At 35.9% G+C, this 26,441-nt stretch overlaps 2 protein-coding genes and 1 long non-coding RNA gene across 8 annotated transcripts in view; 1 reads left to right on the forward strand and 2 right to left on the reverse strand.

Moving 5' to 3' along the window:
* The window catches only part of gpp (DOT1 like histone lysine methyltransferase grappa), a 43,493-nt gene extending 40,744 nt beyond the window's left edge, over positions 1-2,749 (reverse strand). For 3 of the 5 annotated variants that reach the window (XM_089261825.1, XM_089261812.1, XM_089261821.1), the window contains exons 1-2: positions 2,515-2,749; positions 1,610-1,915 (exon numbers count right to left, since the gene is read on the reverse strand). The gene's annotated coding sequence lies outside the window, so the exon portion shown is untranslated. Of the gene's footprint in view, positions 1-1,609; positions 1,916-2,097 lie in introns of all 5 variants that reach the window. The other 2 variants (XM_089261817.1, XM_089261814.1) reach the window with 2 other exon arrangements.
* The window catches only part of LOC149092155 (uncharacterized), a 109,172-nt gene extending 104,567 nt beyond the window's left edge, over positions 1-4,605 (reverse strand). Inside the window, exons 1-2 of the long non-coding RNA XR_016197061.1 lie at positions 4,265-4,605; positions 3,686-4,212 (exon numbers count right to left, since the gene is read on the reverse strand). This is a non-coding gene — a long non-coding RNA (uncharacterized LOC149092155). The remainder of the gene's footprint in view (positions 1-3,685; positions 4,213-4,264) is intronic.
* Positions 3,092-25,564, forward strand: Dmtn (transmembrane and coiled-coil domain 2 protein Dmtn). Of its 2 annotated transcripts, XM_018110908.3 has the most exons (10): positions 3,092-3,633; positions 20,174-20,353; positions 22,546-23,190; positions 23,426-23,490; positions 23,553-24,067; positions 24,134-24,254; positions 24,327-24,431; positions 24,500-24,613; positions 24,687-24,862; positions 24,937-25,564. In XM_018110908.3, exons 2-10 carry the CDS (start codon positions 20,221-20,223, stop codon positions 25,061-25,063), a joined length of 2,001 nt encoding a protein of 666 aa, XP_017966397.1. In that variant the 5' UTR covers positions 3,092-3,633; positions 20,174-20,220; the 3' UTR covers positions 25,064-25,564. The 2 variants fall into 2 exon arrangements, with proteins under 2 accessions (XP_017966397.1, XP_089117952.1); XM_089261826.1 differs by lacking the exon at positions 3,092-3,633 and having other exon boundaries at positions 20,214-20,353; positions 22,237-23,190.
* Positions 25,565-26,441: the final 877 nt, after the last annotated feature.

Here is a 26,441-nt window from a genome sequence, read left to right on the forward strand (position 1 = left end):
ATATTTATAGAAATGAAGAAACCGTTTTTTATTTAATGAAATAAAATATAATTTATATTATATATAAATATATTTTCATTATACAAAATTCAAATCCATCATTCCTTTAATCTTATCAAAATTATTATTGTTTTTTTTTTATTAAATTCAAACCGTATTTAACAGATCTCAATTTAGAGGGCATCAACATCATAAAAACGGCACATTGCACATATACATAGATTATCTATGTATCTAACTGAAGTCTAAAGCTTTCTTGCTTTTTTTTTAGTTGTTGCTGCAGTAAACGCAGTGAAGCGCACAGAGACCGCAACAGCACAAAAACAACGCAATATAATAGACAACAGACAACAACAAACAACACATAGACAGCGATTGCTGCAAGCACAATCACACAAACACACACCCACATGCACAACATACACAATCGCATGAAACACACAAAGAGAAGGAGTCAGAATTGAGGCAGCGAACGCAAGTAAAGTTGCTGCTGCTGCTGTAGCTGCTGCCGCCGCTGACGTCGACTGAGGCCGTTGTCTGTTTTTCGTGTGTATCCAACTCTGCTGCATCGACACAAACAACAACAGCTACGAGAAGAAAACAGAGCAACTTATTTTTGTTTAGCTGCCACGTTTTTTCTTCTCTTTCTCTTTTGTTGTTATTCGTATTTAATTTTTTTTGTTTGCCTGCTTCTTTGGAGTTTTTCGTTTTGTGCTTTGTTCGCTGTTTTTTTTAATGGATTTCTCTTTCGGCATGAAATTGTGCAGCCGCAGCAACAAAGCAGAGGCCACCAAAACGGAAAGAGAAATGATTAAACCGAAGACTTTTAAGCCGCAGTCAGAGGCAACCGCGGCGGCTGCTGCGTGGGCTTATTGAAGAGAAAAAAATCATAGAAACGAAAAGCAACAATAACTGTGAATTGGAAGTGCAATTTAATTGACAAGCGAATGCAAACAGGCAAGCATCATACATACATACATATGTATATACATAAATAGAATGGCCAATTGGCACGTATAAAAATATATATATGTATATATGTATATGTATGCATGTGTGTGTGTGTGTACTCTGATCAAATCCAAGTAGTTGGCACAGTTGTTATTTTACTTATTTTTTTTTTTTTTTGTACATGTCTTTCGGCATTCGCTGCTTGTTTTGTTTTGAGCTTTAATTGGATTTTTCGTTTGATTGACAGCGTAACAGAACGTTTAGTTGTTGAAATCTTACATGTATATGTATACATAAATATGTATTTTGTTATAATAATCGATCAAATCTTATACAGAATAAATCAATTTATAAACAGTTACAACAGCAAAGGTCTGTTCCGCTTCCGCTCATTAACAGCTGTGGCTCTCTATCATTAATAACCACAAGAGAAGAGAAAAGAAAATTAAGAATTTGTTCTATTCCATTGTAAACGGAAAGATTGCGCGACCGCAAACTTACAAAGTCGCAATGCATAGGCAATGAACAAAAAATATAAGAATCGCTACTGATACGTCGCATACAAAAAGAAACACAATACATACGCACACATATGCATATGTATGTAATAGAAAAAATAAGAGCGTTTATACGCTCTTCATTGGGTGGTGGTACTCACATTTTTCTCCGCCCTCGCCCGATCACCGTTAGCTCCTTACTTCTGCTGCTTCGTTCTCCTCTCTTTCTCTCACTCTCTCTCGCGCCGTCGTTCAGTATTTTTTTATACTTGATCAAAGTCTTTAGTACTTATTCCATTCGTTGTTACTGTTATGTGACATTTTAGGCGGGCTCAACCGAGCCGAGTTGGTGAGGAAGACAAAAATACCATTTGGCGAAACCTTAGTTTGTTTTGGTATTTGCTACCCACACTTTTGCACTTTAATTATATTTACTTCGTTGTTATGTGATTGATATTTAACAAGCTCTGCAAGAAAATTGCAATATTAAATAATTTTGTATTTTTTAAAGGATATTTTTGTTTCAGATTTTTTTTTTGCGATATTACACTTTTCAGCTGCTGTTGCTGCTTTTGTATACATATACCCGCACACATGCATGTTCATATGCATGCACACGCATACACACATTCACAACGATCGCACTCACGTACACAACGACGAGAGCGGCATGCGCTTCTTCTTATTTTCTTTGCACTTATTGAACAGCAGACGACGCAGCGTCTTATTTTCTTCTTGCTGCTTATGGCTGCTCAAATTTTGTATTGCAAATATTTTAAATATTATACATCAACTGATAATAAATTTCATTTTAACTCGAAGCAAACAAAGGCATACACTACACATACAAAAACACAAATCCACACACAAACACAAAGACAGCACACACACGCGCGTGCCGACTCCGAATATTTTACTTTTTCTTTAAGCCATTTTCGTCGTCACATTTACAACAAGAAGCACAAGCAATTTAGACGCTCTGCTTCTCTTTCACACGGCTACGCGGCTATGTTGGGCACTGATTTGCTGGCTCGCTCTATCGCGTGCACCGCATACAAACACTCACGTAATTTAAATTATGTATTTTGCTTAGTATAGCATTTGCCTGCCATGCCGTACGCTGTGTATGTAGATCAACCCCACTGCACTTGTATACTGGATGCAATTTGTTGCATATTAAAGAACAAAATACATGTGTATTGTATAATTAAGTATTTTTTCCTTAAGCCAAGTTAAAATACACACGCGCAGCGGCAGTACACGTCCGTACTGTTCAAGCGAGAGCGAGAAACAATACACAAAAGAAAATATGAAAAAGAGATACGTTCCAAGTGCGACCATACTTGGAAACCATTCTATATACTAAATATGCCTAAAAAATACCAATTTGTTATGGTACATGAAAAACTTGTAATTCTTGAAAAAATAAAAGCTTATAATATATAATAATATCAACAAAGTTAGCTGAGCTTTTATAGCTACGAAATATTGATATATGTTGGAATTTTTTAAACAATTTTAAATTTCAGTAACGTGGGTTTCATATCATTTAGCCCTTGCGTGCATGCTTTAGGCACTTTCCAGCACTTATCATCTCCCCACTGACAGGGTTGTACATTGATACTAAATTCGGCAACATCGATAGCTTGCCATAGCAATTAGTGTGTGTTGATTTCGAGCGGTGAGAAGAGTTATGTTACGGACCGCATTATTAAAATACATAACTAATTTTGGTATACAGTTAAAGTGCACCTAATAAATACAAAGGAAATGTTCAAAACTATCGTGCAGTGAATCCGAAATTAACATTCAAATTTGATCAATCACTTGCAATGCGGATTTTGCGGCAGATTTTGTGATGCGCACAGAGCAGCGCCTATCAACGCGTAAAGAAAACGGCCAAAAAAGTAAAGCAAATGAAAATCGAAGAATACCAGTGAAAATTTTCGAATAGTTGGCAATATTAATAATCAAGTGCAGGCAATATATATGTATATAGATGAAAATACATATATACTTGCGTATATACATATGCATTTGAATAATATTGTTCTCTCTCTATATGTGTGTGTGTCAGTGAGTGTTTGCTTGTTCATGTGCCAAACAAAAAAGGGCGTCACAAAAAAAAATTGAATGCAGCCCAAGTCAAATCAACACTAAAATCGAGACCTAAACGGACTCTAAGGTGAGTGCGTGCCGAATATTGTTTATAGTCGCTTATTTTCATGTGGCCACACCTACATACACACACTCACAGTGGCATGCACACAGCCAAACAAGTTTTGTACCTTGCACTTACACGCTCTCATTTAAGTGCGTGTATGTGTGTTAGTGTATTGTATACAGTGCATTTTTATTGTTGACTGATTTCTGCATTCCTTCTCTTTCTCAGTCTCTGTCCGTCAGTCAGTCAGTCTTCATTGCTTTCCTCATACTGCATAGAATGATTCTCAATTACAGTTAATAACAAGTTAAATTTAATTCATCACAATGGATAACTGTAACAGGCTGCGCTCTCAGTTTTGACAATCAGCGCTTCGTTGAGTGACTCTCAATTCAATTAGCTGCACTTCCCGCTCTCCAAGTGAGAGTAAATAGTGCAGGAATATGTGGAAGCTGTTTGCCTGCTCTCCATCTTGTCTTTCTTTATGGTTGTTGTTATTGTATTGTAGTTCTTGTTGTTGTTTTGATAGGAGACAGGCACCGTTATATGTATGTACAACAGTAACAACAGCTCAGCAGCAGCAACAATCGCAGGTTATGTCTGCAATTGAATTAAATTTAAAAATAAAACGCAACTAAAGAGAATTATTTACTGTTTTGTATAGTTGTTGCTGTCGCTGCTGGTGCTCCTGCTGCTATTTCTGCTCAATGTCTGAGCATAGCAATTTGTTGTATTTTATTTAATTTATACATGTATGTATGTTTGTATGTACATATATATCTTTATGTATTTATATTCATACATACATACACGCTGCTCATCTTCCCTCTTCAACTAATCCCGTAGATTTTTTGTTGGTGAAATTATTTATGATGCTCTCTCTCTGTTTCTGTCTCTCTTACACCCTCTCTCTACCCTTGGCTAGCATAAATGATTATTCGTATATGCATGTGGTTGTCAAATATATTTTATTGAACGAAATATGTTGTATGTTATATGTTATATATGCGTTCATCTGACATTTATTCGATTTGAATAATTTCGTTGCTAAGAGCTGGCCAAATACATAGATACAGACACAGGTACATATATATCCATATCCATATGTATATACAATGTACACATATGTGTGTATACATAGGCATATATACATACATAAATATATTGTAGCTAGCCAAGATTTGCAGCGTCACAGTCGTGCAATACGTGACGTCAGGAAATTTAAATAAATCATCTTCATTAATCAAGCAGCCTCATAAAATACACTAAGAAACATTTAATATCTATAACATAATATTTATATATATTACTTTAAATATTTTGTCGATTCTTATAACATTTTTGAAATGCCTTAGATTATACAATTTCATTGGAACTTATAACCATCGGCAATGACCATATGAAGAATTTTTTATATAGATTAGATTTTTATGGGAAAATGATATATACATACATATTTTTCCCTTACAAATCTAATCTATAAACCTTATCAATCGGTACATAAAAGAAATGCACGTGGATTCAACCTAGCAACAAACGTACAAAAAAAAAAAAAAAAAAGAAAAGCAGATTATGCTTAAAATGATTGTGTATATTCTAATAAATGTGCTCGACTAGCTGTTACTACAAATATAAATATATAGTATATACATACATATGTATATGATCTAAATATTGATTAGAACTATATTAAAGAAATTAATTAAAACAGAGTGGAGACACTATATACAGTATGTGTATGTGTATGTATGTATGTATTTGTGCATATAATAAAAAATGTAATAAAAAACATTTTAATATAAACAAACATTAAAATGCTACATAAAAAAAGGCAAAATTATTTTTGGGTGCGCCGTTGCCCCGTTGCCAGGTCGCATATTTTGTTGTTGTTGTTTCTCAATTTTTGGGAGTTGCGGCACCAGGTGTACAATTGGCCCTTTCTTGCCCTCGTTTTGGGCACACGCCCAACAACGCTGTTGTGTGGCTAACATGGCCAATATGTGCGCAATAAAAACTAAAAACACAAACAGAATCTAAAACCAACAACGAACCAACAAGCAACACCAAACATTAATAACAAATAAAAACAAACCTATACGAGCTTCAAAGGCCAACGACAAAAGCAATTAAATAGTTCGCAAAGTTCAAGAACAGAATCTCTGGTTTTTTTTTTTTTAATTTTTGGCAAATGTAAAGTAAGAGAAAAGGAGAGAGAGAGCAAGCTATACATAGAGAGAGCAACACAAATTAAATTAACTTAATTAGATATGCAAATATTTGCGTGTTATTTGGTGCTTTGTTTGGCTTTAATGCTCTGATTATATTGCATATTGCATGACATTACGATATGGCTTATATTGTGAGCGAGCGGGTAGCTTATAATAATAATAAAATAATAATATTGCTTACGCTTAGCATGCAAAGGAACTTTGAACTTTGTTTTATATTGTTTTCTTCTCTTTTAAATAGAAATGGGTGAATAATATGTACTTTTTTAATGCCCTTAATCATCTGAATCAATTTGGAAATAAATATATAATAAATACAATTAGAATTCTTGTAATATGCGGGTCACTTATATCATGCCCGTATCATCTTTTCAATCTACAATTTCTTGGTGAATATAATTTGGATTGACATAGACATGAACCCCTTTCATGATTGATTAATTGCTGCAAATAATATTGCTTAAATTGATATATTCAATTTCAGTTTAATTCAATATAAAATAATAGAAACTCTATCTCTTTTCAAATGGTTTATTAACCCTCGATCAATCGGCTTATGGGCTTTAATGTCTTTCGGCATTTCTTCGGCCATTTGTGCAGCTCAATCGCAATAAGCTGCTTAAAATCTACTTTCCTTGAGCCATTTGAATGACTCAAATTGAATTTCAAGAGGTGTGGTGAGTGACTGCTCACATATACATACATATATGTTTGTATTTTGTTCAGAACATCTCAATTGCTCTTCTCTGTGTGAGTCATCCAAGCATCAACGCATAAAATTGTCACACAACAACAAGGAGAAATAGTGCCAATTATGAAAGCGGCGTTTGGATGACCAAATCTGACTTTGACCTTTTGAGTGACAACGGCAGCAAAAACAACAACAACAACTGTAACAATAGCAATAAAAAGTTGCCGTTTGCCTCGCTCAAGTTAAACAACTTCCGCTGCTTATTTATGCACTCAAACAAATTGCAGAGAATAAAAAAAAAAAAAAAAAAACAAAAATTGTTTAAAATATACAAGAGCTAAAATAACCACAAAAACAACAATAATAATAATGATAATACATATTACTAACGAAAATAACAACAGCAACTGTCATAGCAAGTAAGAGTGCTCGACTAGCAGATGCCCTAAGGCTTAAAATATCTAATATTCCACTCATTCTACGTTGCATTCACAATTATAAAGTCCATAATCTCCATCTTAAACATAAAATATCACGCCTGTTACATAAGCTTTGAGAAAACCAGTATACCCATTTTCAAAGGGGTTTAGGGTATAACAAAGTAACATCAACTGTGTTCACTTTCACCCATTCGCAGTGCCTCGGGGGATCTGCTGCCCCACACTGATTGACGGCGGCACAGGCGGCACTCCGTCAGGCTGTCAATCAACGATTTATAATAATACGCACTAGCATATATTTAAAACATTTCAAATGTCAAACACGTGCATCAAAACTGAGAAATATTAATAAATAAACAAATTTAAAGGCTTACACAATTAAATTGTCTAGTGAATGAGTTTGTTTTGAGTTATGAAACAATATTTTCCACTTGAAAGAAAGTAGTAAACATATATATAAAATACTATTAGATTGATTTACAGCCTTAAAAATTCATTTTACAGTTGATAATTTCTATTCACTTGAGCCATAAAAACACACAAATTTTGGACAGAGAACTCAAACAAAAGATAAGCATTATTTATTATGGGTCTTGTGCAGATGATTCATCATGAACACATCAGCATCCCAGTTGGGGTACAAAGTTCGCAAACCCGTTTCAGTTTCAGGACCCCCATATAGGAATATGTATGGGTATATATTGGAGGCTGGTCTGAAGTGGCATTTGGGGTCCCGCATTTCGCATTGATTTTTGCCGAGCAAGCTGAACAGCATAATAACCATATATGTATGTATGTTTTATGCGCACATATATAGTAAATTTATGTATATATATATATACAGATTTATTTTGACTCGTGTGAAGTTTTTGCGATTTATTTGCTTTGTTGTTATTTTTGCTTTTCCGGTTTCTCTGTATTTGGTATTTGTTTTTGTTTATATTCCATGCACGAAGTTGTCAAAGTAGCTTTTGTTGTTGTTGTTTTCTCTTTGTGTTTTATTTAGTTTTAGCTATGTATGTATATTTATTTACATGTTGGTCAGGCAACAGGGCAGCGGCGTCACTCATTGAGCATTCGGTGTAAAAGTGTTTAGCATTCTGATCTTTGTACTTTGAATACGCCTTTTAATTTGTAAATGTATTTACTCTGCCAGTATATATATATATATATGTATATTATATAAATATGATGATGACAGCGAATGGGGAAATTCGTGGAAAAACAAATGAATGCTTTCGCTAAATAATTATATAAATAAAATTATGTTTCAATATCGTGACGGTATATATTTAAGTTTTAGTTAGTCATCTCTTCAGAGAAATATAATTATTCCGCAATAAAATTATAATATAGTTATGTTCTTATTTCCGGGAATTCGCGATGAGTGCCTGAATTTAATCAAAACTTAATTTACTTAAATTATGTTATTTATTCGAATTTGATAAGCTAGAGTGATTCACTGGGATTACATTTTTACAATCTAGAATAGATTATGTCTTATGATAAATACTTAAAAATAAATATCTATCTTAAAAATAAATATCTAGAATAGATTATGCCTTATAATAAATACTTAAAAATAAATATCTAGAATAGATTATGCCTTATAATAAATAATTATTCAAATATAAAAGAATGATTGATATAATATATTGATTTGGCAAAGAAAGTAAATGAAAATGGTATTGGAGATAAATTCGGACTACTATTGATCTATAAGAATCTCAAGCATTTATGTTCTACGAAATCGTATTTATAAGGACTAACGAACATGAACTCAACTCAACTGTTTGATCAAGAATATATGTATATACTTAATGGATGCCTTCTTCCGACTGATTTATTCCATTTTCAATAAATATATAACATCAATTTAAAAGAAAATAAATAACATGGGAAAAGAAATGTCTGCAGGAATATACAAACATTTCTAAATTTACTCAGATTATTTTAAATATATATTTATTATTCGCCTTCTGTCTGTTGTTACATAAATTGTCAGAAAATTATCTAATTTCCCATTTTATTTCATATTTATAAATTCTTTTATTAAACACACTTTAAACTATAAGCAAGCCAAATAAAAATGACAAATAAAATCAAATTAAAGGTAAATAAAAAACGTAGAATATCTAGAATATAACTCGTGGAAAAATAAATTGAGGCCTGTTCTAGCTCGGGCTCAATTTGCATGTGTGTCAACCCAATGTGAATCATCGCGCTGACAAAGTCCAGGCCTCGACCAAAATAGAGCTTAAAGTTCACTTTGAAATTTAATTCATTATTGCTGTTGTTGTTGTTGCTGTTGTTGCTGTTGTTGTTTGGTGTCTCAGTTGACAAATGTGGTGACACAGAAAGTATTTCGAAAAGTTATTGACCCGCCTGTCAAATGTCAATTATATGATCCGACATGTGATGATGCAATGCATCTCATCCCCAGCTCGGTCCGTTAAGGGCGTTGTCGATTTCGCTGTCTGCATAATTTGCTTAATCTGAAAACATTGAGAATTGTGTAATTTATCTGTGTGTGTGCTTGTGTGTGTGTGTGTTTTCTGAGCTCTTTAAGTGTTGCAACAAGCCAAAGCGTATAATGGGCATCGACTTCACGTTCCCGCAATTTTTGGGCTGACTTTGAAGTGGGGCATAAATGGCGTCTCGAATTGTCATTGGGCTTGCTTTAAATCGCCAGCAATTGTTTACATGCGGTTCGGCGGGCTTGCAAAACAATTAGCCATAAACGCTAAGTAATGGGCCATTGGAGGCCACGTGCCAAATGAATCGGACCTAATGGCCATAGTCAAGGTAGGGTAAAAGCTAAGAAAGATAGAGAGAGACAGAGAGAGTGTGTGAGAGAGAGAATATCGAGAACAGAATGAAAAATGTTGAGCATTGCTGCTGGCAAAACAATTTTGTGATTTGTTTACAAACGACTTTGATTGTTTATTAAATACGTATATATAAATATTTGCATTATTTAAACAAACAGATAAAGGCAAAAGTCTTTTTTTTTTTGCTTTGATGTGCATTTGTTTTTGTGTTTACCTTGTTGAGTATATTAAATTTCATTAAGAACATAAAAAACGTGAAATAAATCAGATCAGCAAAAAGAAGAGTCTAGTTAGATACGATCTGGTAGATTTGTTGTCTTTTTTAGATATATGATAACTAGAGCAACAGTAGTAAATAATAATAATAATAATAATAATGATGATGACTATGGATTAGGTTTTACTGGAAACCAATAAAAATTAACTTAACTTACTCAAGTTTGTATATAAATTATTAAATATTCCCCATTTCACAATGGAGTTCATTCCAGTTAAAAAAAAAAAAAGCATTTATAAAAACACATTTCTTAAAAATAAAATCGCTAAATAATTTTTTTTTTTTTTTTTTTTTTTTTTTTTTTTTTTTTTGTAAAAATGTTTATATTTTATTAACGAGCTTACTGCTACCATAATGGCAACTTAATCTAGTTCTACATTAAAAATAATAACAAACAGATCTAGACTTAGATTATAAATTTATGTGTTAATTTTTAATATTACTTTAACATTACTATTAGTATTATATTAATTAATTTAATTATGTTATTACTCTTTTGGGCAAGTCCGTTGGGTGGCACTTCTTGAGTCGTCTCTTCCTCGGCTTGGCAGTTAGCCGTCTGGCTAGTACGTTGCTGTGGCTGCCAAGGCGTTCTATATACCTTGCGGAACGTGATTGTAGGACATCTCCCACCTTTGGAACCTCTAGATCCTTTTCGATGTCTCGAGTCCTCATGTACCATGGGGCATCGCAGATTCGCCTCAGGATCTTTGCTTGGGCGACTCTAATTTTTTCCAAGTTTGATTTGGATGCAATGCCGTATATTTCTAGGGCGTATTTCCAGATCGGGCTTAGGATGCTTTTGTATATCGTAGTTTTACTATAAAGCGACAGCTTGTTTTTTGGAGCAAGAAGCCATGCCATTTTTCTGGATTTTGCCATTATTGACTGCCGTACCATGGTTGTATGGGCCTTAAAGTTTAGCTTCCTGTCCAGTAAAACTCCAAGGTACTTGTATGAGCTCTTTTGTGGGATTCTGGAGCCAAGCATGGTGATGCCGCTGCAAGACAAAGTTCGTGTGGTAAACGTGACATTTACGCACTTGCTGGTGTTGATGCCTATGTTCCATTTTCTGGTCCATCCTTCAAAGCTATTTACATACTGCTGCAAGGATTCCGTGGCTATGTTGATGCTAGGACTTCTGGTCAAAACTGCAGTGTCATCTGCGTAGGTTGCTATCAGGACGTGTTCCTCATCTAGTCCAGTAACTACATTTGTGGTTGGCATGTCAGCTGTGTATAGGTTGTATAGCGTGGGTCCAAGCACGCTACCCTGTGGGACACCTGCGCAAACTGAGCGCTTCGAGGACTTTTCTCCACTCACAACGACTCTAAAGTACCTGTCCGTGAGGAAGCTTGAGACAAGCTGGAATAGCTGCGGTGGTAATATGTTCTTCAGTTTAAATCGGAGACCATCGTGCCACACTCTGTCAAAAGCTTGTCGGATGTCCATAAAAACAGCAGCCGCATACATTTTTTGTTCCATAGCGTCGAGGGAGAAGTTGACTACACGATGAAGTTGTTCCGGCGTGCCGTGCCCTTGTCTAAATCCGAACTGCCAATTCGGTATTTTTTGCTTTACAGGCTCGAGCTTTATGATACGATCCAGGATCACTCTCTCTGCCATCTTCCCTAGCGCCGAAAGTAAGCTGATTGGACGGAATCCCTCAACTTCCGTGTGGTTTTTTCCAGGTTTGGGTACCATCGTGATCAACGCCATTTTCCAGCAGGTTGGGAAGTATCTCAGTCTAAGCATGCTGTTGAGTATTAGGACAATAAACAATAACGCTTTTTTGGGCAGTAGTTTTAAAGTTCTATTATCCAGCAAGTCCTCTCCAGGAGATTTTTTGGTTTTCAGTTTTTTGATTTGCTGCACAATCTCTTGGAGAGTGACTGGAGTTGCAGGCAGTGACATCTGAAAGGGCGTCTCCAAACTTAGCTCAACGTCTCTTCTGGTCCTATCAGAAGTGAGATTAAATGGCTTAAATCTTTCCTCTAAGCTGTCTGCAAAGACTTCGGCTTTCTGTTGACTGGAGTAACACCAACCACCCAATGGATTTTTAATTGGCTAAATAATTAAAAAAAAAAAAACATATTTAAAAAAAAATTTTTTTTTTTTCAAATAAAATTTTTCAATAATTAAGTATAAGTAAAATTAATAATTCCATTACAAAATTTATGGTTTAAGCTCTCTTGACCACAGAAGTTTCTATTATAAAATGTAAGCTCGTTTTTAGCCATATTTGAGTTGAGGCCCACACAGATGCCTACACTCAAGAGAGCTTGACCATTTGTGGTCTTCAGCTCATATAGCTAGATACTCTGTAGGTGTTTCTATTCGAGCAGCTTGCATCTCGCCCAACTTTTTTTTGTCTCATAGAGCAGTTATCGACATACTCACGTATTTTTCTAGACGTATATAATGGAGCTTTACTACCTGAGGTCAAGGTTTAGAGGAGAGCACGTACCTAAGCGAGCTTATGACACTGATTTATCGCCAAGTAGATGACGAGCAAAACACCCGCATGGCCGCATGGTTTGACCAGTGGCCAATGGCCCCCACTCATAAACATCGAAAACGTGACATCAGTTATACGACCAAATGGCCAAAAGCCAATGGCCAACTGGAGAGGCTGAGAAACTGCAGCATCATTCGGCAGAACAACAGCAGTTGGCGCTTTTTTTTTTTTTTTTTTTTGCAAGAATGTGGCTCAAACCAATTGCGCTAATAGACCAACTGGGCGAACCGGTTGGCAGCAAAGCTCATGTATTGAATAACTGTCAGATAGATAATTGCCGAACTGGTCCGGACTCGAAGATACAAAGCAATATTGCTTTCTATGAATTTTGTTTTCGATATGTTTTCGCTTATCTAAATGACAATACGAATTTTGCATATATCGAGATGATGGAAAAGAGATCAATCCGCAAACTAGATTAATGGGCTGGGTATAAAGAAATCTTTGATAAGCAAGAATTTTTATTGACAATTTTTAACACTTTTATGCCAACGGGAGATTTGATATTATATATATAAATTCAGGGTTTTATAGTAAATTATTATTATTATTATTATTATTATTATTATTATATTATTATATTATTATTATTTATTGACAAATTGAAGTAAATTGACCTGGGCTCAATTACGTGCTGGCCCCGGCCAAGGCTTTACATTGACTGCAGTTGATTAAGAATGTATATACCATATATGTATGGACTTTATATGGCAGATTATGTCATGAAATATGCAACAGCGGATACCCTTTAGTTCCGCCTTTGTTGAGATAATTGTCTGGGCGGCCAGACGTCGTGGCCACAGTCGAGACTGTGTGGGCGCGCATTGCTTAATGCAATTTTCTAGATAATAGAACCACTGAAAGGAGAGAGACATATTGACAATTGTTGCTACTGATTGCATTCCAGCTATTCACAGGAAGTATTTGTTATTGTTCTTTTTGTTTTATTATCAATGGTACGAAACAAAAAACGCAAAAAACCAATACAAAGTAAAAAAAAAAAAAAAAAAAAAATACTGTATCCAAATAAGGAGCTCGGGACTCTGAATCATAACGGAGCTAACAAAGTACGATATCACGTAGCAGCCTGACGAATTTATTCGTCATGCAGTTCATTCTGATGATTTCAACATATTATCGAAGTGTGTGTGTGTGTGTGCGTGTGTGTAATCAGTACCAGATTCGCATGGGCTCAACTAGCTGGGCAATCATAGAGGTATTTATGATTTGTTGCTGTGCACCTGATTATGAGCTGCTCATGGCTTAACAGATAAGAAACTCAAATAATCAATAGGGCCAGGTGTTGTCCAGATGTTTGTGTATATAGATATATACATATAGGTCTAACAGAATATCAATAAATCATTTTATTACCGAGAATTTCGCATAGCAAACGATTGAAGTAAAGGGATACAAATATTGATGACAGAATTAAAGTTCAGTTTGTAAATAATATATTGTAATCTTATTTACAATTTGTTACTGTTAATTGTTTAATATAAGACAGATTACAAATAAATTTATTACTATATTTCTGTATTGATGCGGCTCAAGCCGGATTAAGATATGTTTTAAGTAAAGAATGAAATATTTATTCCTATAAATTAAAAAAAATAAATATAGAGTATTTAGTCCTTAAACGCATATTTTATGGATCTCTATTCCTCTCGATTTTCCTTTAGCCAAAATGCAGAATAATCTATGTTGTTGCTCATTTGTCTTACCTGTTAATATATTTCCGTTAGTCAAGATTTCGCCAGTTGAGCACACACAAACAACCTTTTTTTACCTGTCGCTAATGACTTGCTAGGAAAACGCAAATTCATTGCACTGTCATTTGTTTATTATTTCCCTTTATATTTTGTTATTACATTTTTAGAAATCAGAGACTAATCACGGCATCCACTTAGCTGCCAGACAAGTTACTCTAGCTAGCTTTTCTCTACAATGCTGAGTCAGGCAGCGTCGCTTCTGGCTTGGTGTAGGTTATCTGAAGTATAGAATTAGTATAAAGCTGCATATCAGCTAACACTTATTCAACAGTTTTAGAAATCATGCCGCATTTAATTTAATTTAGCCACTGTGCAGATAACGAAAAATTCCTGATTGTGAAAAAATAAATGCAAATGATAATATCTAAAGCTAATTTTTTGTGCGCTCCGCCTGTGACATGCCCATTGATAAGAATCGTTGTAATTAAAAAGCAATTGCAAGCCCATCAACAGAATGCTAGTGGAATATTGTATAACTGGAAATAAAAGTAAATTCAAACATTTCTTTCTGATGCGATAACACAGGTGCTAAACAACAACAAAAAAATGTGACACTATTTCAGTTACTCAATTAGAACAGTTTAAAGTTCTTATCTAAATCAGTAACAACAAAATTGCGACACTTGCTTGTGTAGTGCCCCAACTAAGTGAATCACACACAAGTTTCACTCCAGCGAACAAATATCACCTAAGCTACAGCTACAGCTGTCCGCCTCGAATTGAGGCGTGTAATTAGCTGAAATTGGAAATGTTAATTATCACGATGTGCTGACCTAATGGATTAAACCGAAATAATACCAGTTAATTAAGATCAGACACTAGATTATATAGCCGCAGCAGAAATTTATTACTTACTGTTATTAATATTTAATGCCATATCAATCAAATTTTGTTTGTTTTCTATAATTTAGATAATGCAAAAAGTAATATTTAGTAATTTTGTTTTGCTTTGAAATGTGAGTGAGTGTTATATAGCCGATTGCCGTCTACTGGAATAGAGTAGGGTAGTTTTATAAATACAAGGGGAGCACATTTGTCTCATGTCTTATCAATTGACTTCATTGCATATCTTCCTCTCTCTCTAAACATCTCTTTAATTACAATGTCTTTATCACTTGATATTTGCTGTTTCACTATCTCTCTCTCTCTCTCTCTCTCTCTCTCTCTCTCTCTCTCTCTCTCTCTTTCATCATCTTTCTCTATCTCCTATAGCATTTTCTTTATTTGTCTCTCTTACTAATTGACTCTCTCTTCCTCTTTCTTACTATCGTTCTCTCTCCCTCTTTCATAGTATCGCTCTCTCTTTCTTTTTCGATTGGCTTCTGTATCCTTATATATTTTTAGTTTACTCTCCCTCTATCTCTCTCTCTCTCTCTCTTTTACTCTAACTCACTCTCTCTCTCTTTTACTCTAACTCACTCTCTCTCTCTCTCTATGTCACTCTCCCACTCTCTCTAACTCGCTCTCTCTCTCTCTCTCTCTCTCTCACTCTCTCTCTCTCTCTCTCTCTCGCTCTGACTACTCTTCTATATTTGTATCTCTCTAACACTATTCCACTTGCTTCTCCTTCCTGTTCTCCCAATTCCACTTCCCTGAAATACAAATTTAAACACTTACGTCTATATGTTACTTCCCTGTCGCTTTGACATTTGTTTTCATTTTAAACGACTCCAACTAACAGTAAACATCACATAATGCAATTTAATAGTACAAGTTGAGGCAACACCGACACCGACACCGACACCGACACCGACACCGACAACAAAAGCAAAGCAACTTGAACAATTTTTGCATAAACAGCGCCGAGTTATGTATTAAAGTCTGCTGGCCAAGCAGCGCCGGTACGTGCCAGCCAAGTTCAATGGTTGGCTTTAGGGCTGACCTAGCTAACAGTTAACTGATTTAGCTTTTAATTTTGTAGGCCAACAGCGGTGCGAGCTGTGATTATGTTTTACATAATCAAAGTGCTTTAATTAATGGCGAACATTTGGTATCAACTTGAAACAAGCTGACGTGTCTAATCACATTATATAAAAGGAAACTTCGTTAACGAGCATCTTGCAACTCGTGTTGCCAAGCTTCAAACTAAACTGATAATCAAATTAATTAGACCTAAATTGTGTGCTTGATTTCACTAAGTGAGCTTATGAAAGGCAGCTAACTTATCGACAAGATGTAAAACGGTCGATTGTTCAAGAACAGCAGGAAGGAAGGAGGCAGAAAGGGCATCCTTGAGGCCTTAGAAAGTAAGCTGTAAGGTCAGACAACAAGACTGACGCTCGTTGATGTCGTTGATGTCTACGGCGCATTGCCGCATTGTATTTCTAATGTTAGATCTTTTATGTATTACTTAGAAGCAACTGCGGTTCTTTATATATATTTATAAACCGGCCATAGTCACGGCGACGCCAGCCGCGCCGTGACCTTCACAAATAGTTGCTGCGGCCGGCCGCACCAGATTGTGCTGCGGTGGGTGGCGCAGTCCGTTGAGAGTACGCATACTTAGAATATGTACTGTACGTACGTATACACATTTATAGACTTCAAACCAGATGCGGGCAACAAGTCTCGGTTGGCCAACGAGCTACCCAAGACGAGGATGCTCATTAGCAAATGGCTGTGACGCTGTGGCGCACAGATAGTATATCTAATAAATGCAAATCAACAATCTCACATGCACACACAGATGATGTACATATGTATATGTGTAGATATATTATGTACACACAATATGTGTACTTGGGCAATTATCATCCCGTAGCCAGTTCTTTGATAAATAGAAATTTTCCCGCCAGTCATGCGGAAGTTGTCGTTGCCTTTGACTGATAGCTGAATCGATTTGTAGTGCTCGAAATGCTGACGAGACGCTCTGCTCATCATGCGACCCGGTCTAATTGGCCCGTGATAGTACACCTCAGCGGACCCTATCTAACTGCTGCCTCAGCGCTCGTGCCGACGTCTCCGAGTGCAATAACCCTAAACACAATTGAACACGTTTTTTTGTTTTTGTTTGTACATGATTTCAATATACGTCTCTTGTTGTTTACATTTCATTCTTTTGTAACTTTATCAGCAAGTGTGCAACAGCTTTATGTCGGATCTTTCGACATGCCTATATTTATATTACTTTCTTTATATATAAATTGTTTTCCTTCAAATTCTCGAAAGAAAATGTATATATAGTCAAACATTTATTTCCTTAATTGATTTGTTTATTGCTTCTTTAAAAAAAAAAAGAAAAAAAAAAAACAATTACGAAGAAAGCAACTGGGGTGAGAGGTGTAAAGTAATAAAGCAGCTACAAAAAAATAATAATAATAAAAAATTGTTACAAAATGCGATGATTATCATTTTCAAGCAGCCACAGGTGAATCGAGGGGTTCACACAACAACAACAACAACAACTGCAACAAGAAACATGATAAAATGTGGCAACCGAGAGAGTTGGCTCAATAGGCTGGAAGGCAGGCGGAAAGAGTTTCTCCTGCAGCTGGAACGCACTGAAGTGCAGATGAGCATTTGGGTTGAAAGCGCAGTCGAAGAAATTTGTGTTGAGTCCAAGCGCTTTATGAAAATGGGAAATTAACCCAAAAGTCATTGAAGCATTGTGGAAATGATTTCCAAGAAATTAAGCTTTAAATGCATATATATGTATGTATGTATATAAAGAGAGATATACATATATAACAGGTGCTGCTTTCTTTACTAACATTTGTTTATACATATCTTCAATTACGTTTTAGTTGTTTATATTTATTTTAATTATACTGAAATTTTTGTGCTTCATTATAAAAGCTATTTGCTAATTGGAAAAGTATAGAGAAAACTGACATTAGGTAATTTATAAAGTGTATATGCAGATTAGTTAAGTTATTAAACCACTCACATGGAATAGACTTAGCTATGAGTATGCATACGTCAGAGTTTTATATTAGTCTTCATATGAGTGCAAGATTATCCCATCATGAATTAGATCATTTTCTATATTAAAAGTCATGGTCGGCTCAGAAGCCCAAGAATTCGGGTTATTATGATAACATAATAATAAAGATAAAAGCAATCCGATGTTAATCACATCTACGACGCAGTCCAGCGTATCAGTATATAACACCACAATTACTCAAGAGGGATTTTAAGAATTTATATTTTTATAATTGGCAATAAATAATGTCCTTTGTTAGCTATCGTGCAAGTCGGATGTCAAGAGGGATTGAACTAGTTAATGAACCTGTAACAACTAAACGATAAAAACAGAGAGGGAATATATTGAATTTGTATTAATTAAACGCCACTTGTGCAGTTAAATATTTGATTAGTTATTAGTTTGCCCAGTATTAGCTCCGAAAAGTAAATATGGTTAGCGAGCTTAAAACACACTTTTGTTGCACACAGTCAGAACAAATTCTAAATTATTAATAAAGCTTCAACCTTGGAGCACTTGGAAAGGTTGTTCTAGCTTTGCAAAAACCACATTTTCAGCTTCATTTAAAATGAAAATTGAGCACCCTGTTATGGAAGGTGGAAGTGGAGTGGGCCCCGCTACCCAGCCCATAAAATATACGAAGCTTTTTAATTTTGAGAACCGTAGCACATGCATCGGAATGTATGTATATATAATCTGTTTTATATAGAGACAGGAAAAGAAGGAATGAAAGGGAAATAGCTGGAACGTTGCTATATAAATATTTATAGTGAATTATAAACAATTGTTATCTTTGTATGCCATCATCGCAGCGCTGTCATCGGAATACAATGCACGGCACTTGAGTTGTGTATTCCCGTCTCGATCTAAATGCGTCTCGCCTGAGGTCGAGAGCAAGCACATATAGATATGGTGTCACACTCTGGAGAGCCCAATACCCATCCTTATCAGGTGCATGGGTACACTTGCACTGTGGGCCGGCAGTATCGATTGTATTTATAGAACATCGAACGTCGACCGTCACCTAACGTCAGCCAATCGGTATTTGGTATTGATCGAGCTACATTACTCAGTCTCTTTATAAACAAAATCTATAATATGCTATATATTTGATATGTATACAGTACAAAGGTCTCGCTGTACCACACTACAGTGGGTTGAATCAAACTATTAATGGCATTTGAATGGAATTGATTATTCAGTCTTTATCAGTTTCATTTATTCATTTTGTAGAGATTAAAATAAAAAAGCAAAATAAATTGCAAAAAATATATAAATCTATAGCAAATATTTTTAAAGCGTTATTTTAAACATAAAGTAAAGCTATAAAGCTATAAAAAAGTTAATATATAAATGAACCATATATTATTTAATATTATATTTTCCCTTCAATTTTATTTTTTATTTTTATTTTATTTATATTATTTAATTTAGACTTCATATTCTTTAACAAACAAATCAAATCAGCATTTCTATTCAATAAACAATAGATTTATACAATTCCAATAAACAATATTAACCACCCTCGCAATACCCTTGACATGTGTTTTCAATCAGCCGACAAGCGCTGAGAACACGACCAAATATGTGAAGAATTTGAAAACTTTTCTTGAATTATTTCACTATGAAATATTATGAAATGCCCTCTCGTATATGAAATTGGCAAGTGGTCGAGTATTTGGTCCAGTTTTCAGCGATTGTGAGTGTGTGAGATTATCAGCAGCCGAAGTTGATTCACCTTTTGACTTTGGACTCTCGCGCCTTGTGCCTCGCGATTGTTTGTGTGCGCTAGCATTGGGCGCAATCTCTTATTCAATGACAATATTTAATAATAATCACAATAATAATCGTATTATATTGCTTTCCGTTTGTGTATTTGCAGGCCACTGAAGGCAACTTGTTGAGATCTTTGGCAAGCAATATGCAAATATGGATTCGTTGCCACCAGTGAGTCGGGATCATTTAATGCTGCAGCCGTTGCAACCGTTGCGCTCGTCTCGCGGCTCCAGTTCGAATTTGCGGGCCAGCCGTTCGCCCTCGACCACCAGAAGCAGTGAGCAAAGTAATTCGAATTATAATTATAAGCAGCCTAATCTTTTGGCAAGCAGACACCAAAAGCTCACTCCTGTTAGTCGTGCTCTAGCCGTAATAGCTTAATCACTTGGCCCATAATTGGTTTTATGCGACACGCTCATCAACAGTGTTATCAGCATACGGCTAGAGCTCGGTCTGGATGCCATGCTGCTCTGAGTGATAGCGAATCTCTGTAGCTTATTCACTTAGCACTTCCGTTGCTGATAATCATGTTGAGAGATTTGTCGCTAGGCAGAAGCCAATAAACCTTTAAAGATTGACTACGCTTCATTAAATTAAAAATGAGTTCGCAAATAGCATGCTCTTAGACGAATTTCGAATTATATAAAATAATTTTATAAATGTAGCTAGTAAATTTTCGCGGCTGTTCAAATTTGATTTTTGTAAATTTATCTGATCATATTTGATATTCCTAAATTTATTCTATATCTAAAAACTGTTCAAAGCAGCTTTTACAATCATGGAAATTGAGTGAGCAAAAAATAAAAATTTTTGAGAATACCTTCTTAAAAAACAATTTAAGAAATTAAGGGAAATTTTTTTAAAAAAGAATTTCACATTTGTAAACTCTAATCAATATATACCTTATGGTATACTAAAAACTTTTGTCAGAAAAACATGTTATGTAACTGGATTCAAATACGAATTTCTTTAGGAAATTGAATTTCGAGAAGATTAGAGATTGTCTTAAGCTGCTTTGAATCAGACTCATCTTTATTTACTGATTTCGTCCGTTTCTTGCTTTATAATACTTTAGGGAGATTTTGTGGCCCACTAATGGCACACAAAGGGCTTAAAGGCTCACAAGTGCAAATATGTGCTGTGTGCTGTTAAGCGTTTCATTAGCTCTCTGTGTAGTTTATATGCACATCTATAGTACATACATATATACACATATATAAATGTGTATTTGCTTATTTTGATTATGGCTGCTGAAAATATATTTATTCTATGTGACTTTTGTGTTCTTGCTTATCGCTATTTGTATTGCATTTGACTTGTGTGTGTTGATTATCCTTTTGTTCTCGTTTCTATTTTATTTCTTTTGTGTCTTTGAACAGCTTTGTAACCGTTGACCGCACTTATATACATACAAACGTAGACCCACACACGTATATATTTATATATATATACATATTTATATTTATATATATAAATACAAAAAGGTATAAAAATAGCATAAAATATTTCAAGCAGCACTCATACTTACATATATGTCTTACAGTATGTGAAAAATAATAGAAAATATGGTAAAATATTGCATATTACTGTAATACATACACATTTATCACAGCCAGCCTAACTTAAATCTTGAATTCTTTGATTATAGATTATTTAAAAACATGAAAAATTGTCGATAAAATTTAATAATTTAATAAATTTAAAGGCTAGGAAAATAGTTTCTTGTTCAAATATATAAATTTAAAATAAAATTCTTTAAATTGAATTTTCCTACATTTCCAATATGATGGAAATAATAACATCAGTTTGTTTCTCAAGATTTAAATCAAATTAAAACTACTTTTTCCGTTGCATAGTATTTTCTATTATTACTTACATAACTGTAGTACCACAACACCAAACACAAACATACATACATTCATAACTACATATTTACATACATACATACATACATTCATTCATATACATATACGCATTCACTCACACATTTCTCGCATTTTCAACATTTTTCTATTCACAGCAACGCAGACGCGATTTTAAACGCCATTAAATCGCTAACACTTTCTGCTGCTGCTTTTTAACTGTTCGTCTTTCTCTATCTCTCTCTCTTTCTCTCTCTCTCTCGCTCTGTCTCTCGTGCTTTCTCTCACTGTCTCTTTTGACGCACAGCTGTCTGTAAGGCTGTCATTAACATACACATATGCACACATACGCTTACAAGCGCAGCCGCAACAACAATAACAGCAACAACAAGAAGAACAACAGCAGCAAATTGAACATTTCTTTTCTTTGTGGTATTTTGAGACTTGGTTTTTGTTATTATTGCTTTATCACTGTGTTTGATGTTATCGTTTGCTGCGACTGCACCTGTGCCTCGCCTTCATCCATTCGACAATTGAAGTTTGAGTAGAGCCAAAGCCATAAGCTACATACATATATACGTACCATACTGACTTTCTATGCGCAACAACTCGACAGTGTCCAGGGAGCGCACCAGCGACTCAGCGACAGCAGCGTCGTCGGGAACAGCAGCCACAACACCAACGGTCGCGATTGCAACAGCGACGACGACGACGACGCCATCAGCGGCAGCAGCAGCAGCGGCAGCGGCAGCGGGAGCGTTGGCCACACCGACGGCAGCCAACAGCAATTCGTCGGCCTCGTCCAGCACAGTGGCAGCTGCACAGGCGGCTGTCTACAGCGGCGGCAACACGGTGACCGGCAGCCTGGGTAGCAGCGGGGGCGTGGCAGTGCGCGGTTTTCGCAGCCACAGCCCCACACACCGGCGACACAGCCGTGAGCGCCAGCGACGCACACATGGCTCCGACCAAGGCGGTCTCCTGGCCTACAGCGGCATGGTAGGCGATATGACAGACTTTGGCGTCAGTCTCAGCCACGGCGGCGGCGGTGGCAGCGCCGGCACCGGCAGTGGCCTAGAGGACTCGCGTCTGTCCGGCAACGAGGACTACTACGCTTCTATGGCATCGGATGAGTTTGATAGCAGCAAGAAGCTGCACCATCGACGCCATGAGCGCAGCTCCAGCGTGCAGGCCATAGATCGTCTGAATACGAAAATACAGTGCACCAAGGAATCCATCAGGCAGGAGCAAACAGCTCGGGATGGTGAGTACAATTCCTTTCACAATGGTATATGTCTGGGAACTTTAATTTGATAGCATACTTATTGGGGGTGGAAATGGAGATTTCAATTGATTACATTTAATATCCATAATTTAGATAGACAAATATAATATAATATATTTAATATATAAGGCAACCCTGGGAACATAAAATTCTATGCATTTTTTCTGTAAATTTAATCAAATATATCTAAAATCCTTAATATTTATCCTTGTAGATAATGTGAACGAGTATCTGAAACTAGCAGCCAGCGCCGATAAACAGCAATTGCAACGCATTAAGGTAAAAATCAAGAAAGAAATTCAATGTTTGCGGCGAATTCTATAGACGTTGTCCGATTGCAGGCGGTGTTCGAGAAGAAGAACCAGAAAAGCGCACACAGCATATCGCAGCTGCAAAAGAAACTGGACAATTATACCAAGCGAGCCAAGGATCTGCAGAATCATCAATTTCAAACCAAGAGCCAGCACCGGCAACCGCGCGAGGTGTTACGCGACGTCGGCCAGGGACTACGTAATGTGGGCGGCAATATACGGGACGGCATTACGGGTTTCTCCGGTTCGGTGATGTCGAAGCCGCGCGAATTCGCGCATCTCATTAAGAACAAATTCGGCAGCGCGGACAATATAAATCAGATTGCTGACGCTGAGCTTCAAGCCATTCAAGCGGCAAATGCGGACGCCCTGACAGCGGCCAATGAGCGATTGCTGCATCAACCCGGCCCTGGCACCTCCACGGGCTCCGGTGGTGGCAACAACGTGAACAACAACAACGCGGGCACTGGCAGCGGCACCGGCAAATTCAACAGCGACAACGGCAGTGAGTGCAGCAGCGTAACCAGCGAAAGCATACCAGCGGGGTAAGTGCAATGGTTGTGGCCAACTCAAACTGCATCGTTACTATATAAATCATTATATGAGTACAGATCTGGCAAGAGTCAGTCGGGCGCCAGCCAGTACCACATTGTGCTCAAGTCCCTACTCACTGAACTGTCCGAGCGCAAAGCGGAGATCGAGAAGCTTAAAGAGCGAGTCGAGCGACTTGAGGTTAGTAGTAATATATTAGAATATACAAATATATCCAATTGAATCCTAACTAACAAATCTATCGAATTTCAGACTAGCCAAAAGGAGTTTAACAATTTGACAGCCACTCTCGAAAGTGAACGCTTCCGTGCTGAGGGACTGGAGGAGCAAATCAATGACCTGACGGAATTGCATCAGGTGCGTTTCATTGATTGTTTAATTAAAAATTCTTGAAACAATATCGATTAATATGCCTCCTTTTGCAGAATGAAATCGAGAATCTGAAACAAACAATTGCTGACATGGAAGAGAAAGTACAATACCAAAGCGATGAAAGACTACGTGACGTCAACGAAGTGCTCGAGAATTGTCAAACAAGGGTAAGTTGTTAGTTGGCTTTGGCCAAAGTGCTTGAAATATGTTAAACAATAAAATGTCATCCATCGCCAATAGATATCGAAAATGGAGCATATGTCTCAGCAGCAATATGTCACCGTCGAGGGCATTGACAATTCAAACGCTCGCGCCCTGGTTGTGAAACTCATCAATGTGGTCTTAACAATATTGCAAGTGGTGCTTCTGTTGGTGGCAACCGCTGCTGGCATTATAATGCCCTTTCTCAAAACGAGGTATAGTGTATATATGCGCATATGTGTATATATAATGAGCTGTTTGTAATTTATGAATTGTTTTGTATTTATAGGCTTCGCGTGCTGACCACATTTTTAACGATTTGCTTTATAATCTTTGTGATACGCCAATGGCCGGATGTGCAGGATATAGGCTCAGGCCTTGTGCGGTATCTCAAACAGTCGCTGGTGGTGAAATGAGACGGCGGTGATGACTCCATGTTCGACTAGTAGTTTCGTAATATTGATAGTATTAAGTTAAAAAGTACATATTTTGTATATAACTTATAAATACACAAAACGTAATAGTTTAAAATTTAATTAGTGTCAAGACAACACACACGCATCACATTAACGAATCACATATACATATTCATATCTATATATATGCATATATATATACATATGAATATATGTGTATACACATGCATTATTGCATACGAGTTGTACAAACAAAAAGAAAACTATATCGCACACATCTACACATTCATAAAACACATAAGTAAATCATAAATGTATACACTTAGCGAAATTCGATTTAAAAACTCTGCTAATGGTTTAGTCTAATAGCTGCAATGCTGACAAGATTATGTGCATTACTCAATACTATAAATAAATATGTATATCTAACTACTATATATATATGAGCTCTGTTTATAGTTATCGTATATATTAAATCCATTTGTATTTGTACAAAACCAATTTATTTGTATTTTTTTACTTTCATTGCTTTTATATATAAATTTAACAGTCCATGCCCACCATATTTCGCTCAATTATTTACGTGGACTTTATAATTCAACAGAACTTCCCACATGCCTATTAAATACACTTACCAAAGAGGATAAATATAGAGAAATAATAACGTTCAAGTATACTTGCTCTTTCAAACAGCTGCTGTAGTTCCCAGGTGAAAATTATAATTAACACAGATTGAAACACCTGCCGAAGTCTTTAGTTGTTAGCGTCATTAATAGGCATATTCTGGCGAGCTTTTCTTAGATCCTATTAAAAAAAAACTCGTTAATAATGGGAAATATTCTTAAGACTAATTATTAAAGTTACATAGTTTAGGCCTTGAATTTACACATTGATTATTGTAGATGTTGGATAAGCGCTTGCCTCACAGCCTTCCTATTTAAGGGAATAGACCCAACCGAATTATGTTCAATCTATCCACAACAATCGTTGGATGCGTGTTCTACATAGCATTCAGATTTTGTCTGTTCACATGATTGTTGCATACTTTCAGGCAGCGACTAGAATATATAAACAAAAAGTCCCTAATATAAAGCAAAAGTCAAATTGTAAATACTTTTTTTAATTGTTGCTTGCTCTGGTAGACAGGGTATTATTTCTTATAATAATTCGATGACTTTTCATTAAAGCTGAATTGGTAATTGAAATACAATTACAATAGTTGGCTATATATAAAATATATAACTCTTAATCAAGCCCCCCCATTGTTATTTACCTATGCAAGCATTTTTCTAATAAGCTTTCAAATTAAAATCTACAAACGATACCAATTTATTCATTTACGTTTAGTTTATTGTAAATTAACTTTAGATTACACGTT

This window comes from Drosophila navojoa, chromosome 2 (assembly GCF_054131105.1).
Source record: "Drosophila navojoa isolate 15081-1374.11 chromosome 2, UAZ_NAV_1.0, whole genome shotgun sequence".
Classification (NCBI taxonomy): Eukaryota; Metazoa; Arthropoda; class Insecta; order Diptera; family Drosophilidae; genus Drosophila; species Drosophila navojoa.

Coding starts and splice junctions, on each gene's coding strand:
- Dmtn (XM_018110908.3), top strand. CDS start 20,221: ATGGATTCGTTGCCACCAGTGAGTCGGGATCATTTAATGCTGCAGCCG. Junction 24,068..24,133: donor AGCGAAAGCATACCAGCGGG/GTAAGTGCAATG, acceptor ATATGAGTACAG/ATCTGGCAAGAGTCAGTCGG. Junction 24,863..24,936: donor ATGCCCTTTCTCAAAACGAG/GTATAGTGTATA, acceptor TTGTATTTATAG/GCTTCGCGTGCTGACCACAT.